The following is an 18,135-nucleotide window of genomic DNA, read 5'->3' as shown; positions in this document are numbered from 1 at the left end:
TGGCTGGGGTTTTTCTCCACATTCTCAGCACAAGCCAGGATTTTAACCATCCTTGCTGTTTCCAGGCACCAGCCACTGTTGCCCAATATGTAACATCTCAGAAGATACTAAGAGATCTTTGTTTTTTTTCTGTCCCATCTAAACACGCCCAAATGTTCTCCTTTCGGTGTTGCAGACAAGGTGTGGAAGTCAAGGGACGTTTCCACCTGGGACACAGTTCTGTTTCATTACACCCATAGGAAATCATGGCAATTTTGCAACCTTTTTTTTTTTTTTTTTTGGATAATCATAAAGGACCAGCATTTTTCCATGCCCTGGGGGCCTTTTAATACATATTTTTAATATAAAAAAAATCAAGTTAAATTGAGAGGTCCACCTAAGATGAAAAACCTATCAGATCATTACTATACCTCCAGCTACATAAAAATTAATCCAAATGTTGGGTCTGGGTGAGAGAGCACCATGAATTCCTCTGTGATGTACAGTGTTTCTTTTAAGTAAGCGTGAAAAATCTGCATTTTCAAAGATCATGTCCAGCATGACTGCAATGAATCACAACATCCCTTTGATTTCGGGAGGGGAGTAGTGATTTTCCCTCTGCAATGCTTGAAAAACTGAGGCGTTAAGATATTGAACAAGGTCTTTATGTTCAAGGACATAAAGCGCGATGGGGTTATATTCGTGTATCCGGCATGTTGGGGGGAGGGGATAAGGAAGTGCTGGCTCATGACCTGGTCCACTGGTGATAGTACCTCAACTCCCTGGCGTCCCTGTTGGAACATCAACTGTCCAGAGTGTTTTGTGTCTCTTTACCCATCAGCAAGTGCTAACTGCGCTGGACCATCCCCGTCTAGGCGCTGCTGCCAGACTGAAGGACACCTGTGACTGGCATCATGAGAGTTGAAAGACGCTGTCATATTTATGTACGCGCTTCAACACACTTTTCGCTTTCAAGTTTTGAGAATTTCTTTTTCAAATAATCCCCTAAATGTTTTCTATGAAGCATCAGAACTCTGGACAAGTTGAGAAGATGAATTTTACTATTAGAATGCCATAACCATTTTTTGGAACTGATCGAAGGCTGGTTCCAAAGTCCAGCGCTGACAACAATTAGGAATATTTACCAAATATTATAACATTTTGTGTTATAAAACAAAGACAAGCAATGAGTACATGTGTGTCTTTTTTTTTTTTTTTTAAATGTGGCTTACGAACAAGCTAAGCAACTGTCTAATCTTCATTCTGTTTCCCCACATCTCTACCATGATTTCGTCTGCCGGTTATTCCTAGGTACCCATCCCCTCTGCTCTCAATGCACTGTTCCACAGAAAATGCTTGTCATGTTGCTTGTTTCTTATATAATTTTTCCTTTCCTACTCCTTGCCTTTTTTTTTTTCACCTTTAAGCCACTCTATCTCGTGTTGTATCTGCTCTATCTATGCGGTCTGTTTGTTTGATCAGGCGTTAGGTTTGCTTACTGCAGTCAAACATTTGCAGGGGTGCACTGTTCACACAGCTCCTCTTTTAGGAAGATCCAGAGGCGATGAAATAACCCATGTTCTAAGCCTGGCTCTTCCTCATTCTTTCACATGTTGAATGAATATTTGAGTGCTCACCCTGCGTGAGACCCACAGCTAGATTACGGCCAGTAACTTAAAAATGAAAAGAACGTTCTGCTTGGAGATAATAAAAAGCAAAAGACGAGACATCCTCTGTTTCAGGAGAGGGTGGAGTCGCAACGGGTGGCTTTTCGGGCTGATTCTGATTCCCATTCCTGATTCAGAGGCCCCAGGGCCTTCAGGTCCTCCTCCTTTTTCGTCCTCTGGTCCCTAACTTGGCAGAGTCCAAGTCCGGTCCTCAAACCAGATTTTCACAGCATCACTCTCTCCCCGGAATTCCTCTCTTAGAAGCCACAGAGGAGGGAAATTAGCAGTCAGGGCTGGCACATCCAATCTTATCTTGAAAGGAAGAAACCCTCCCTTGTGATCCTGGCACTGTCTCCATGCGAGCAATCGCACATATCAGCTGGAAATCTCCTTTCAGTGTGACGGAACAGGCCGTTTTAAATAGTGTATTTTCCGAAATTGTTGGCGTAGGCATGTGGCTCTGCCATTTACAAAGAAGCTAACACCCCTGCCTGCGTGAGCTGGTCCCTTTCTCCCCAAAGCCAGGTCTTCGTTTAGAATCAGGCCGAGAGCTAGAGACTCAAAACTGGATTTTCTCTCTTTTCCTCTACTCTTCCTAATTTTTTTTTTAAATGTCTAGAAAAACAGTGTTAAAAAGGAAAAAAGGATACACTTAGACTAGCTGGTCTCAAAGAACGGCAGGCCACATGTCACATGGTCAGTTTCTGGGCAAAGCACTTCCCGTAACCTTTCCTCTTTCGCACCTACGTCTTCTTGTCTGTCTGCTGTGTGGGTTTCAGTGCCCACTCTTTGTGTCAGTGGCTGAGAATTCTCTAGGTTAGGGCTACGGAGCATGTAATCGCTCATGTTCTCAAAGGACTTTCACACGGTCTCATCTGATTCTGTAACAGTTGTGTGAAACACAGGCAGGGCAGGGCAACATCTGTTTATCCATAAGATAGCTAATATGTATCATGTCTGTGCCAGAATGTTATGATATTCTCTAGATAATATTATATTCTTTGTATCATAACATGGGTACCATCACACAGATAAGGAAAATCAGCTTTACCGATGTTAACGATTTTCCCGTAAGGTTTATTACTGGTAAAAAGTGGAGCCTGGTCTAGAACCCCTATTTTTAGTTTTAGTTCAGGGTTGTGTTCTTGGTTGTGCCAAGTAACGTGAGCAGGACCTTTGTGTCTTTTGATGAAGTTAAGTCCTGTGTCCAAGTACAGGTGTGACTGTGTCTGTGTGTGTGCGTGTGTGTGTGTGTGTGTGTGTGTGTGTGTCCCCGTTCAGGCATAGCATCTGGCTTTAGGGATCACGGAGTAAGGCAAAGCCCGTGACCTAGCCTCCAGTCTGCAGTGGCCCAAGGAAGCCGGGCCCAGGGGCGGCGGTCAGTGGCGGCGGCAGACGGGCACGCCGGCAGCTCCATTCCTCTGTTCAGCAGAAGAAACGGCTGGAGCTGGAGTTAACTTTGGCCACAGACCGAGACCCTCTGAAAATGACCCCCAAATGAGCCTGGAGCTTGTGTTGCTGCCGATCACTGTACCTTCCACCCTAATGTTCTTCTTCTTTCTGATATTCTGTTGCTTTTTCTTCTCACTCCTCTCACTGAATAACCTCCCCCCAGCCTCCCCAGCTCGTGATCCAGGGCCCGGGACCTGGGGCATCCTGGCTCCCGCAGCCTGGGAGATGGACGGGTGAGGTGGGAGCAGACAGCACTCGTTCCAGAGGCCATGTATTTAGGGTCCCAAACCCCTGCCTTGCAACTGAAGTGGAATTAGAATACACGCTGTCAGTTGGAGAGTCTGTATTCGATCCACTGATTCTTCATTACTTCATTTCTATTTCTTGGAACTAGCCAGGGCCAGTGTGTCGCAGCTGTTTCTTACCATGAAGGATTGTCCTGGTAAATAATGTTGGCCTTTAAAATTTAACCATTTTCGGAGTTGAAAAAAGGACAGGAATCATGTGCTCCATGATTTTTCTCTCTCTCCTTGAGTTTAAGTTTTGTTTTTAATGGCAAGGGAAGAAATTTTAGGAATAGTTATCTGCATTTATCTGAGAAACAAAAATCTGTTTACTAATAGAAAGAATGAGTTGGTTCAGCTTAGAGTGGTCTGACGGTGGTTCCCTGTGACGTGTGTTTTAGTACTTAATCTAGGTTGCGTTTACCAAACAGCTGTTGTAAATCGCAGCTTGCTTTCTAGCTATGTCTGGCCCACCGTGTGAGGCGGAGGAATGAAATCAGACAACACAGAGGCAACACAGAGGACATTTGGCAAAGACCAATCACGCTCGCGTAATCAGCAGTGTCATCACACTGCTCATAAAAATAAGATCAGTTTGGGTTTTCCATCAATAGCAAGGAGGCGGCAGGGGTTCTGACACTGGAGCTCTTTTCTGTGTGCTCACACGGTACTTTCAAAATATTGAGGCTGCAGAGGAAGAATCCACTTTTCAACGGGCAGCCCATCTCTTTCAATATACATGCTTATGATCTGGAATAATTTTAGTATTGTGCCAATTCTTCACACCCCCCTCCGCATCTAGGGAAGCAACACTCCTAACTGAGTGGGTGAAGGAAAAGCATACAGTTATTAAGTAGTATCAGTAAAACAAGAATCACTTGCCACCCAGGCTCTCTGGGGTTGTGCTCCGCACAGTGTCCTAACCTCTCAGGGCAGAAGTGATTTTCAACCAAAGCTCCATCCAGAAAGCCCCTTTCTCAAATAGTTGGCTTTCCCTATGAATGACCTGACGTCCGGCTGGTTGGCTGTAACTCAAGCTCTAAGGTATGAGGGTGGCTTGCGACAGAGCAGCAGGGGCAGGAGATGTGTCCCAGGCCCGCCCTCACCGACAGGCCATCGCCCGACGAGGTGGGCTGGGGGGTCGCCACCTCCCGCTGCCGTGGACTTACCCTGAGCTTTCGACCGAACACGTTGACTTTTCCTTGGGCTTGCTCTTTGCGGAATCTCCATTCCACCAAATTCTGACCATTTTCACCAGGAAGAGTCATGTTTCGTTTGGCAACTGTCGGGTTAGCCGTGCCGGCCAGCACGTGGGGCTCCGTCTGGTAGTGGGAGTCCAGGCCGCTGGCGGAGATGATGCGAAGGGAGCCGTCATAACCGATCTGGTAGCTGTTTCTTAACTGATCTGGAAAATAAGGGGCAGAACATGTGAGTTCTGGAGACGTGGCGTGAACCCTGGTCGGCTGAGGTGGCACACGTTTCTAAGACACGGACTGAACTCCATTTATAAGGAAACAAAGTATTCAAGGATGTCCTTTTAGAAAATCACAACTTGGATTTCTGGCATCTCATGCTGTAATGGGTTTGGCTGAATACTAAAGGCAAACTTTAGGGGAATTTAAAGTCCTTCTCCACTTTAATAGATTTCCTTTTCTCATTTGCTTGATGAAGTAAATGAAGGTTCAGCCTCCAGGGAACGTGCAGTAAATGTTTTGCAAGGAACCAAGGATGTGTTCTTTTAGGAGGAGAAGGATATCCCTTCCCTAGATCCTTTGTTAAAGATCTTCTGGAAAGATTTAATATCTACACCTTGTGTACCAGAAATGTAAGGGGACATTTCCCTCTGAAACTGACTTTAAAAGGGGGGTCCTATCTTGTACAAAACACCCCCTCATAATGTAGGCTGTTGCCTCAATTAAAAAGTTTTGAATAATATAGGGGCCATTTGGGGAAGAAATGAATTCAGGCAATACTCATTTTAAACAACCATAGAGATGACCTGACAGAATTGGTAAAACAAAGCAAAAAAAGAGTAAAAAAAGTTTAACTCAGATTTAGCAGTTAGTCTTAGAGCTGGACCTCACAAGGGCCATTGGCACTGTCAATGGGCTTTTTCCAGATTATGTCAAAAAGGTATACGGCGGGAGGCTCCACCATGGAGGTGTTGGACACATATGCCTAAGACTGGACGCAAAAATGGAAAGTCCAGATATTACATAAATGGGTATGTGGAATTTGGTATAAAATTTCCAGCAATGGCATCAGATGTGGATTCAAATGCTGTATCACACACAGATTCAAAAAGGGCTCAGCCTCACCCTTTAGTCCTCATGGCAGTGACGATGACATGCTCTGGAAAACTGTGGAAGATGCACGAGTGCATCTGAAGGTGCATGTGAAGAGTGGGGATTTACTAGTTTTATTAAATGGAAAAAAAAAAGACACTTTCTAGGGTAACAGATTGTTTTAGATATTACGTATTTTTAGATATTAGATATTTAGTAATATATACATATTCATAAATATGTACATATAAATATGTATAACATATACATATATACATATATATGATATATATATAAAATGTATATATTAGTAAATGAACATTATATGTATACACTAGACTGTTTCATCAGTATCTCTTGAGGTTTGTATTTTCACCTTCCTTTTCCTGAGTCATCTTAGAAAGTGGGGGTTAATCCCAAACTCCTATTTCAGGATTAATAGATACACATTTCTGTATATAAGATAGATAAACAAGGACCTCCTGTACAGCACAGGGAACTTCACACTTCTTGTAATAACATATAATGGAAAAGAATCTGAAGAAAAATACATATGTATGTATGTATGTGTATAACTGAATCGCTTTGCTGTACACCTGAAACTAACATTGGAGATCAACGATAGTTCAATAAAAAATTTTTTTTTTTTTAAAAAAATGAGGGTTGCCACGTTCTATTTGGGTGCTAGCGGTGTTTTAGAGCAATCAGTTGAAAGTTATGCATCATGTTTACCTTGAACCATGGTGTAGAATGAGTCAATGGAGGACAGATTTGAAGTGATGCTGACATCTTCTTCTCGGCTGGATGACTGAATGTCCACCGTGATGGCCCTGTCCATGTCTCCATGAAGGTTTGTGACCACTCCAGTTGGAAATGTCACGTTGGTCAGACGACCCTCACTGTCATAGCTGAATAAAAGAGGCATCCACTCGGCGTTAAAGCGGAAACTGCAGGTCCCTCTTCCTTATAAAAAAGTGTGCAGCCATATTAGCGGTGCACACTTGGAAGATTATTTGTCTTTGTGCATGAGCTGCACAGAGTGAGGACTTCAAACATGCTTTGAAGTAATCAAAATCCTCTTTACCATAGAGAAGTCTCACCGAGCAAGAGTAAACAGAACAGCTCTCCACCTCAGCACGTTATTCTTTGAAGTGTGACCAAAATCCTCCTGCACATCTAATTTGCTGTTTCAAAGGGAACATGTTTGCTGGTATTAAATTTCTTAGTATTCCTCCACATTTTCTACAAAGGAGAGTTAATTCGCTGTCCTATCAGGTTTTATAGTTTTGCTTACTTATGCCCTCTATGGCAGTGCAATGTGAAAAAAAACACAACTTTGTAAAACAGTATGTATACATACATGTATGGATTTGCATATGTGAAATATTCCTTTAGGATCCTGAGACATCTTCAGCAAATTGATATAATACAGCCTTTCAAAGACTTTATTTCTCAGTGATTGACAGACTTCATGACGGTAAATTGGGACTTAAATGCTGGCGGGGGTGGTGATAATCTCTCTTGTCTATACTGACGTTGTAGGAACGGGTTGATATGTTGAATGACAATTTATTCTGTTTACTGAAATGAGATGTACTATTTCCTGACATTTAATGACTATTTGCTTTTTTACTATATACTTGCTCTTTCCTGCATATAAATAAGAGAGGAACTTATCATTTAAATGTTAGGATATATCTTAAAAAGCTATCCTCCAATCATAAATATGCATTAGAGACACAACATTTTACTAGAAAATCGGTTTTTTCTGGTGACTTTTCTATTTGTGGCAGCACCAGAGAAAATTTCAAAAATGACAATGTGTGAAGAAAGGGGGGAAAAAAGCAAACTGTGGATGAAAACCCAGGGATTTCCTGGGGACAAAAATATACTTAAGATTGGATTTCATATCAATACTCAGGCTGCTTCATTAATAAAGGTCTAAGCGAAACGGGAGAGTTGAACCCTGTCCTACTTAAAATCAACCCAGATGCAGAAACAGGAGACAAAGACTCTTAACAGTGAAAGACACAAGTTATCAGGGGAGGGGAAAAAGTGAAGAGGGTCATATTAACAGGTGTAAACACGGGGCAACAGAGGAATAACGGGTAGAAAAAAGTACTCAAATGATACGCTGGGATAAAAGGAAAGAGGGCTTCTAGAGTGTAAAAATCAGCTGTGATGTTTTTGAAAACTGTGGTTAGGAGTTAGGAGCTCGAGGCAATCGAGGCAGAGAAGATTCACTAAGGACAACATCACGCGGAGACAGGGGTGTGGAAAGGAGGAAGGGCAGAGGCGGGCGTCTGCTGGGGCCCCATTAATTCCGCGGGGACAGCATCCGTCAGATGGCGGGGCTGACCGACCTGATCTGACAGTCCGCCCTGCTGCTCGGCCAGCGGCAGGAACGGGCGCTCAGGAGCCGGAGGCGGCCACGGAGAAACGGAGAGAAAGCAAACGCGCCGGTCGTGTAATCATTGTTCGGACCCCTTTATAAAGGGCCGAGTGGAAATGAAAGGGCAGACTCCCTCACTCCCCAGCAACCCAAGTGCCCCCAGCAGGTTAGGGCATCAGCGAAAGAAACCCAACATGGTTTATTGCTGTCAATGCTTTTCTGAAGAAATTATTACTCTTGATGAAACAAGCAAGCAGAGGTTTATTTATAAAGCAAAGCCAACTTACAGAATTACCGACCAAACCAGCCTAACGGGCAGTCTTAACCTGGACATCATTCTTGTATCACTTTACATTTCTCATAGGATAAGATGAAGATTAAGTCGTTGTGTTTTCAAGAAGTTAACACCCTAGGATAAATGAGCCCTAGGGCTGCAATGTACAACAGGACACACAGAATTAACACTGCTGTGTGTTAAGCAGGAAAGTCGTTAGGAGAGGAAATCCTAAGAGTTCTCATCACAAGGGAAAAATAATCTATTTGCTATTTTTTAAAATGTTGTATCTATACTTCGATGATGGATGTTCACCAAACTTACTGTGATCATCATTTCAAGATGCATGTAAGTCGAATTAGTATGTTGTCCACCTTAAACTTACACAAGGCTCTACGTCAATTCCAGGCTAATAAAACAGGAAGGAAAAAGGAAGCCATAGAAAAAAATAAACAAGAATTTAACATCCTTTTGAATGCTCCGGTAGAAAAGGCAGTCCGGTGCTGCGTTATCCCTCGCCCCGGTTCCCATTTTACGGATGGAAAAAATGAAAATACGATGTGGTTAGGTGATTTGTGCAGGCTCTTTGCATCTCACGACAGGGCCAAAACGGGAACTTTCATGCCCTGGACCCAGGTCCACTAGCCCTTCTGTAAGTCGCAGTGCTTGACTTGAAGTGGAGAGCGACAGCTTTATATAGATGATGCCACCTGCCAGGGCTCTGCCGACTCATCCCTGCTGCTGCCACTCACCTGCCCTTTCTTGGCCCCTTTGCCGGCTTGTGTTTTCTAGCTCGTCAATCTAAAACAGGACTGTTGCGTTTCTCCCCCTACCTTTGCCTCTGCTCTTTCATTTCTTACCGCACGGTCCCTGTCCTGCCGGGCAGGCATTTCCCGTCACGGGATGCCGAGCACACTGCCACAGAGCACGGGACGCGAAGCGTTCAGACGCTGCCCTATCAGCCCTCGGTTCTTCGGGAAATAAAAATACAAGTAGCCTTTGCAGGCAGTGTGGTTAGAATGACAGAGGGTTCAGCTGGCATCTTAGTGGTCCAGCTTCACATGGAGTCCTGGAAAGTCCTGCATTCGTGCCTGCAGACGAGTGGCTGCATCTAAGTTAAGGCACTAATGGGGCTGAAGGGCTTGCACAGGGCCGCCCAGGACAGCTGCTACGGCGGGGGAGCCCTCTGAGCGGCTACCCGACAGTCACCTACCAGTTTCTGAATAAGAGCGTATTGTGGATACAAAGAGCATAAGAAGTCTGGCTGGGGAGGAAAGTCATCCATCATTAACCATCCTTAAAACCAGTGCTGTGTGTGCTGGGGGGAGGATCCAGAGCCCCCGGAGTGCAGAGTGATGGTGTGATGGTGATGCTGTGCTGGGGTGGGGACCTGAACTGGGCCTTGAAATAGACACGGATTTAGAAAAGCAGGTAAGGAAGGCATGGGACATTTTCCCGCCCGGAAAACAGCAAGGGAAGGGGTGGGGAGGCACGAGGATGGATGGGCTGTGAGGTCAGGGACCAGAAGAGTCTGGCTGAAGCAAAAGGTCCATGGAGGTCCGTGACATGGTGGAAGGAGGCCCTGTGCAGATGACATCACTGGGGACCGTGACAAAGGTTTTAAAGAGAAGCAAGGCTTCCATCAGGCTAGTGTGATGGCAGCATTAAAGCCGGGAGTGCTTCCCAGACCTGCCAATTTTACAAACCAGCACAGAAAGTGAACTCAGGGGCCAGCAGAGCATCTTTATATAAAAACCCCTCACCTGTTACCTGCATCATTTCATAAACAAAGGCCATTTAACCAGGCTACAGGGAGACAGGACCTAACTTCAGGGTGAAAGACGGTTCCTTATAAGGAGTAAGTAAAGCTTTATGAAAACATTCTCCCATCATTATTTTTTCCATCGCACAGTGGACCCGTGAACACTTTCCCACAGGTTAGCACCTACGACAAGAGAAATGAAACGAGCTGGATGACAGACGTCAGAGCCGCCGGAGGACCTGGGGAAGGGAGGGAGAGGGAACAAAAGGCCAAGGATGACTTTCAGGCACTTTCAGAAACGGCAGGCGAACCCTTCTAGGGCAGAAGCAGCAAAACCATGCACCAGCCAAGACCCAACTGTCCTCCGAGAAGCTCTGATCCCCAGGACTAACGGGGGCCTTGCCGTCAAACACGTGCCGCTGGACATGCTCTCTGCTAAGGGGCATCTTGTGGCTCCACGCACTGCCCCAGAGGTGGGCGAGGCCGGAACAGCTTGTGCATTTTGAGACACAGTTTTCTTTTATGAGCTTTGTGAATTTGCAGTGCAACTGGCTCCAGGGAATTTGACTAGAGCATCAACTGGGTGCCCTCCCTTCCGCCCAGCTGGTCTCAGCCTCACAGCTTCAAATTCATCACACACAACATTCTCTCTGCTCCCGATTGACCCCTCTTCACGAAGGAGCCTCGCTGGAAAAGACAAACTCCCTCAGGCCCTTCAAGACTGATGGATGCTGTTGGTTGAGGTTTGTCTGTTTGTTCGTCTTTAATTTTGATTGCGTTTCTGCCTAGACTTGCTGTTTTAGCCTTTGTGGTATATTTTTAAATCTTTAAGTTTCCTAAACAGCAGGATTACCGACAAATGCCCCAGAGAGCCAGAGCCGCAGCCCTTCTCAGCTGAAAATGCTGATTCCATCCCGATGGGAAATTCTCTCCCCCCAACCCCATTACAGACGTGACGCTCCCAGCTGTCCACTTCCCCTTCATAACGCCTCTCACTCTCTGTCTCCCCATCCCAACAGCAGCCCTGGATCGCTGCCTCTCCCCGTCCTCACCGACACTAAAGCGACCTTGTGAAACACCGCTAGTATAACAGGTCTCGGCCCAAACATCGTTAGTGGTTCCGCAACTCAGAGCAAAGCGGACTGAGACGGTCCCCGACACGAGGGCAGCAGTCTCCTGACACCGCAGGTGTGGTCCAGGGGCAGTAATCTGCAGCTCCCGGAAACTTTCCTTAAAACTGGACAACAGGATTATCTGTTGTCTTCAGTGCTTCCCCATAACATGGCTTCTTTAATCAAATGTTATGTTTCTAGAAGTATCTTCTGCTTTTGAGAAAAATCTGTGTCCACCAGAGCAGAGCGTGCGAGGAGCCAGGAAGGCAGGGGAAGGAGGTGGCCCTGGCTGCGAGAGGCGGGGCTCTTCTGAGGGCTTGGATGCCCCCACTCCTCGTGCTGACTGTCAGCTTGTGATTCAGCCTGACGCTCAACTGGTCTCAAAGATGAGACAAACTGTGTACTGACCCCCATCTTGTTGGCAACGCCCCTCTCCCAAACCTTTATTTTCTTCACCTATAGAAGACTGGATGAGGACCAGCTAAACACACGTTTCCTCTTTGACTGGTGTCTCCGGTCCAAACTCAGCCTGTCTTGAGAAGGCAAGACAGCAGGAGATGTTGGTTTGGGCACATTCTGGAGGCCTCTGGATGGGTGACAGTCACGGCTGGCTCCTGCGTGTCTTCCCCAGAATAAGGTGCTTAGTGGGGGCACCTCTGTTTGCTTTCAGACTTGAGTCACATAAGGCCTCCTAGGAAAGACTTAGCTTACCTGTTTCCCTCCCACTGTCCCCCTGACATAGAAGGCAAATCTCTCGCATCTAGCAGAGTTCCTTTGGTTTCAATTTCCTTTCATTGCTTTAACAGCCAGCAAAACCAAAAATTCCCCCAGTCCTGCCATCTGTATGGCAATGCTTTTTATCACCATGCTAGTCTGTAATAACCTCTTATCTGTCACCGTGGTAAAGTAGCACAAAATTACTAACCCCATCAGAACAAAACCGCGCACATCAATCATTCCTGGGTCCGCGTTCCTGACGAAGGACGTGAGCAAACAGCAAACCCGGGACAGAACCTGATTGAAACTTCTCGTGGTGGACTGATTTGGAATCCTAATAGCAATAATGTGATCTGTGACACTTATCTCGAGAGAAATTTAAGATTTAAGTATTCTGGGAACGAGTCTGTGGTTTATACATTTGAACAGCGATCTCCCAGGCAAATCATCCTTTCTCTGAATTCGGTGGCAATGTTGTCAGTTAGAAGTCCTCGAAAAATCAGGTTCTGAACAGAAAATGCAAAATACTTCCATCACCGAGGTAAGCAAGCAATCAACCAACTCCTAAATCACGGGTTCCTGTGGCCCTCAGTTGACTGCTGCCTGCGTATTACCGAAGATAACGGGGGAAACGTGCGATACGAAAGACAAGGGAGGTATTATTTTACAGGATGTTTGTCTCAAGTGCTAAGAGGATCTTGATGAGAAAGAGTGAGCACTGCCCGGGCGGGGAGGGAGGAGGCGGCTCACGCTTACTTAGCCGTCTTTGCTGCCGCTGCACTCCCTCTGAGGTCTGGCCGGTGGGGCCAGTTCTGACCATCGCTTTGCTCCATAAACTGGAGTCTGCGGTCAAGCCACTTTTCTCTGTTTTCAAACACCCCGATCACATGGGTTCAGAAGACCACAGACAAAGACAGATCTTCTCTTTCTCACCTGTGGTCCTGTCCTTACACTGAGCCCCGTGAGAGATGGGCACAGATACGACATCCTTTTCAAAGACTGAATTCAAGAAAAGTGGCCCAGTGCCTCTTTCCTTACATGGTCGTCACCACATCAAGGAGGGCGGACGAAGTGACAAGGACCAGCTCTGAAATTCACAGGCCTTGAGACCAAGGGACCCAAGTCAGGTCATTCCAGAATTAGTTACTCTGTGGTTGAAAAGACTGAGGGGTTAGCCATCATTGAGAGAGGGTCATATTTAGACCATTTAAAAAATTCTTTATTGACTAAGAAAGGTTGACACGAGTGGGGGCACGTCTTATTTGTTTAGATAACAGGGCTTGTGCGCGTCTTGAAAATGCAGACTTGTTAGACAGGGGATGTCAAGGGAAATTTTTGTTCCAAGGAATCTGTAAAACAGGACTGTGTAAGCTCTCATCCTCCTAGACTGATTCCATGGTGCTGGGCGTGCTCAGAGGACAAACCCATCCTGCTCTGGAGCCTTCTTCTTTGTTTTCTGGTCATACCCACGCCCCCACCCAGGAAATGGCTATGCAGTGACTGAGGACAAGGAAGGTTCGAAAGACTTGTGGCCAGTGGAAAGGTTACTACTAAAGTAGGAAGCCCACTTAGACATTTTATTCTTTTGGAATAAACCTTGACAGAGACCTAGACAAAGTTGGGGAGAAATGGCAGAACCCCAGATTTTTTTTTTAAGCAGGCAGGGATTTTTAATTACTAAGAAGGCTTCTCTCTTACAGGTGAGGGTGCATCCCCTTAGAGAGGTGCTGTGACTTGCCCAGAGTCACACACAGCAGAGTGAATGACAAAACCAGGACGGAACCCAGGTTTTTCAGTTCCAAATCCTGTGCTTTTTCCCGTCAGCCTATGCTGCCGCTCAGAACAGAGAACAGACAACAGAAAGAAAGAGGCAGCAAGGAATGAACAGAAGGTGATGGACTGCTCAAGGGGACTCAGATTTGAAGGTGTCAAAAATCAGGGGCCTGGAACCCAGGGGCAGAAAAGCAGGCCCTGAAGTATTCACGCGGGTACTTTACTGTTAAGCCATAGGAGACTCCACTCTGTAAATTCATGCGGTCACACAGCTCCCCGTCAGAATTACATCTTTCCAGTGTGATTTCACTCACAGTCATGGCTCAGCTCCCTCCACAGCTCTCGCGCCGTCTCTAGAATGGGCTTGTCCTGCCGTCTCCCCTGCTGTCCTGGACCACGTGCTAGACGGTTCTAAGGCAACTTCAACTTCCTAAGTTCCAAATCTGAACTCATCTTTTTTGACCAACCTGCTTCTTCCCTTTATCTCCCCACCACGTGGTCGCCAGGTGAGCGGACCCTCTTCCTCCCTCCCGTCTTGCATTCCATCACCAAGTTAGACCTCATTTCCTAACAGCTCATCTATCTCCTTCTCTGTAACTTCAGTGCCCAACCCTGGTTCAGACAATCACCTCTTAACTAGACTTACTATCTCTTAAGCCCTGCCTCTCTCTTTTTCTTAGCCTCCTACTTTTCTACATTAACTCCATCCTTCTATTATTGCCAGATGGACCGTGTTGCTTCCCTGGTAAGCTCCTCTCTGGGAGCCCTGCTCACTCAGGGTCAGCAGGCACATCCACGTAAGCCCCACTGGGTCAGACCTGTGATCTCTCTCTTCTGCTTCAGCACACACTCTGTGCTCTGTCGTTCTGAGCTGCGTGTTCTTTCCAAAACCTGCCAAGCTCCGTCTCCTGAGTACATCTTTTCCTCTGGCCCAGAACACCTTATTTCCTCACCTTTCTTTATACCTTTGGGTGGTCTCCCTTTAAGAATCACTGATTTACCAAGATTTGGGATGAGCTGAGGTCTAGGAGACCTGTTTTGAAGTGTGTGTGTCTGTGTGTGTGTGTGTGTGTGTAAGAGGTGGGGTAGTGGTGATGGGTGGCAGGGGTGCCGTGAGGAATTGGGGTGATGGGACGTACGTGGATGGTACCCCACTCATCTCATCTCCTTCATAGGTTGCCTACCCCAATCCTGGGCCAGAGTCCAGGAGAGAACAGTGTCCATCTTAGTTTTGCTTAGATGCCTCGAGACATTCTGAAACCGGGATCCTGGAACAGAGGCAAGGGGCTCTCTCTGGGATGCCGAGGAGTCAGGGTGGCCAGGAGTGGGGGCTGCTGAGGTTGCTTTTGTTTTGATGTCACAGGAATGAGTCAGAGACGCCAGACAGACCCTGGAAAATACCCAACTGTCTGTCTTCTATTCTGCGATTATTAAAAAAAAGTTCCCGCTCACTGGCTGTCACCGTGTAGACGTCTTGCCTTGGTATCAAACCACCCTTTAAAATGGCTGGTGTCTATAACTCAGTCTCACAGTAAATCATTTGATAATCACTGCGTAAGGGAAGCTGCTGAAGCACACAGACGGGAGGCCACCGGATCATCTATCTAACTCAGACAGTTATGTAATTAGTTTGAAGGAGGAATTCAACACTTTCGGAAGCTGCGTTTACTCACTCTTGAACCATTATGAAGCAACTGAGCACAAGGAGAACGTTAATTGGCTAAATGGGAGACCCTGAAAGGGTTAATGTAGCCTTACAACTATCAATACACTGCAAATTATACTGAGAAAATCCGAGAAATTTTATATTACATACATACTGAGGCAGGCTGAGAATATCTCATCAATCTGTTTCTATTTTTTTCTGGGATTTTTTCGAATTATCTGGATAACATACAATTTCCTCACTTTCCTTCCTGCTTTTCAACCTGACAGAACTAATTATTTCTTAAAACAGTCTAGACTGCAGAAGGAAACTGGATTAAATCCAGTATTAATAAAAGTAATGACTCAGTAATATTTTGATTAATGTTTAAAATGTACAAAAATGTACAATTATTCAATTGCCTACATTTTTTTTTAAACTGATATCCCTGGGAATTCACATTCTCGTTAAAAATTTAAAGCAAAATTATTAAACAATTAAATAAAACAGCAAAAAGTGGAAATCTACCATAGCATCTTCCCATGAATGTAAGTGATTTGCTGCTAAAAATCTCTTAAAAAATCATTCTTAATGGGGCAAATATTTTCTTTCATGAGGATAGTAAGAAAAGAAAAGGAAAAAGGAGGGGAACTGGGCACCAGTTTTAGATATATACTTATAAAACGGGCTGCTGTGTCTTTAATGCAGTTTTTGGCAAGGAAATGCGGTTTCAGTGTTTGAGTTCTTAGGGTTGGATGTCAGATGCTTTCCAAGGGAAAGGTTATTCTCTCAGTTTTGTCCCGTGGAAGAGCCGCCTATAATTTGTCTAACGTCGTGAGCTCTAACAGGCATGCACACGTCAGGAGAACACACCCCTGCACAGCTGGTCTGGCTATTTACGTGATTCAGCGTCAACAGGGATGGACGCACTTCTCTGATTTTCAATAATCACTGAGTTTTCCTAGCTTACCTTACTTTTGGACTTGTAGCCCAGGTTCTCCTGATGCCCTCTCTCCTGCTCTGGGGTCCCCTTTCCCACACTCTCCCAGAGCATCAGAACTGATGTCAGCGGCAGCTGTGGGTTTGCCATGGGTGCAGAGTTACGTTCATTATGAAGAAATGGTTCAGAAGCTCGTTCTGAAATTGTTAAGCTTGAATGAGGGACAATAAAGCATCCAAGTGAGAAGCTGGAGACCCATATATACCTACAGAAATAAAGGCTGAAACTCATTTATTTGCTCTGCGAATCTGGACAGAGCTCACGAAAGACCATGGAGTCAGCCTCATGCATATGAAGCTCCAAATATTCAAAGTCCCAAGACAGAAAACTGCCACCGACCCACGGGTGGGCTTGTTCCTATCAGAGAGAACTCAGGGCTTCCTTTTTTTTTCCATGCTGTCTTCTTGCACCAGACAGAAGAGCCTCTAGACACGCCTGCACGGCTTGTATTTTAAAGGGTAAGCAAGCAGAGAACTGTGAAATGCCACTTGCTATTAAATAATTTATTCTCTCACCCAACTCAATACATTAGGTTTGCTTTTGTGTGCACTCAAGTGTAAGAACTGAGGTCTCGCTCTGGCTATGAACTTTTTAAATGATACATTTTTAGCAGGTGAGATCTTTCTGGTCTCCCTGGAATTACTCTAGCCAAGGAATCACAACGTGTGATCGTTGTTTTTAAACGGTACGATGGGCAGCACGAAACAACTTCTAACACCAAGCGAAGGGAGTCAGCTGGCTTATCACAGTGTCGCCAGACAAGGAGACCCCAGAGCGGGCTGGACATCCCTCCCCCTGCCCGGCAAGTCAATGCAAGAGGAGGTCTGAGACTTCCGGACGGCTTGTTCAGTCAGCAGCAAAGAATCGTTCCCTTCACGAAACATACGAGTCTAACTCAGGGGCTTCAAAGCTGAGTCATAAACCACCTGACACAGGGTGCTGTCTCCCTAGCATACACAGGGTGCCGTCTCCCTAGCATACACGCAGTGCGCAGTCTAAGGATACCGGCCACTTCTCTAACAATTCACAGTAGAGACACAAAAATAACAAGTAACGTGGTGAGAAGCTACTGCCCAGAAGAAGATGGTATCTCCAGCTTTTGAAATGACGTTTCTTGTGCTTTGGAAACTACCTGTGTGCCCTAAAAAGGCGCCCTGTCTCTTTCACTGGTGCCTGATCAGAATTTCAAGTTGCGAATCCAGTTTTCTTTAGAGCCATTCTTTCTGATACCGGGGACGACTCTACATTTTAACTGTATTTGCAATGGGAAATGCTCTCTGTCTTTTACTCCTGAACACCAACATTTCAGGAGAAAGTGTTATCAATATGAAATCTCAACTTTCTGTTAATTATTTTAATAACAAGGGCAACTAAGGAAGTTATTTTTTAAAGCAAAAGAGAGTAAACATGTAATATGAGGTAAATATATTTTTAAACGTCCACAACAAAAATGAGACGTGTTAATATTTTCAGCATCAACTTCTGGTCCGGAAAGGTCCGAGCCATGTCCGAAAGCAAGGAAGGATTTATATGGTACCCTTCCCACGGCGCCTTGGAAAGAGCCAGCTATGGGGTTTATCAGAATCTTGTCTATAACCAGTTTCTCACCTGGTTTCTTTGGTTTCTCTACTTCTTCTTTCAACAAATAGCTGTTGGGAGCGATCTATACCCACTGCAACATTCCAGGAGTTGTGGGAGCCACAAAGATAATTACACAGTTTGCATCCTTTTATGAGATACTTTCACTTTTCATTCTGTACTCACAGTCATACTGTGATATAATGGTAAACTAA

General features: G+C 45.4%; 1 protein-coding gene across 5 annotated transcripts in view; it reads right to left on the bottom strand.

Annotated features, from left to right (window-relative positions):
- TENM3 (teneurin transmembrane protein 3) overlaps positions 1-18,135 on the bottom strand; it is a 539,016-nt gene that overhangs the window by 14,674 nt on the left and 506,207 nt on the right. For all 5 annotated transcript variants that reach the window (XM_074353570.1, XM_074353571.1, XM_074353573.1 and 2 more), the window contains 2 exons: positions 6,400-6,575; positions 4,552-4,787 (listed from right to left, as the gene is read on the bottom strand). In XM_074353570.1, the coding sequence (XP_074209671.1) occupies positions 4,552-4,787; positions 6,400-6,575 (412 nt within the window). The remainder of the gene's footprint in view (positions 1-4,551; positions 4,788-6,399; positions 6,576-18,135) is intronic.

The sequence above is a fragment of the Camelus bactrianus genome, chromosome 26, assembly GCF_048773025.1.
Source record: "Camelus bactrianus isolate YW-2024 breed Bactrian camel chromosome 26, ASM4877302v1, whole genome shotgun sequence".
Taxonomy (NCBI): Eukaryota; Metazoa; Chordata; class Mammalia; order Artiodactyla; family Camelidae; genus Camelus; species Camelus bactrianus.
The sequence above is the reverse complement of the archived record's forward strand: the minus strand, read 5'-3'. Positions and strand labels throughout refer to the sequence as shown.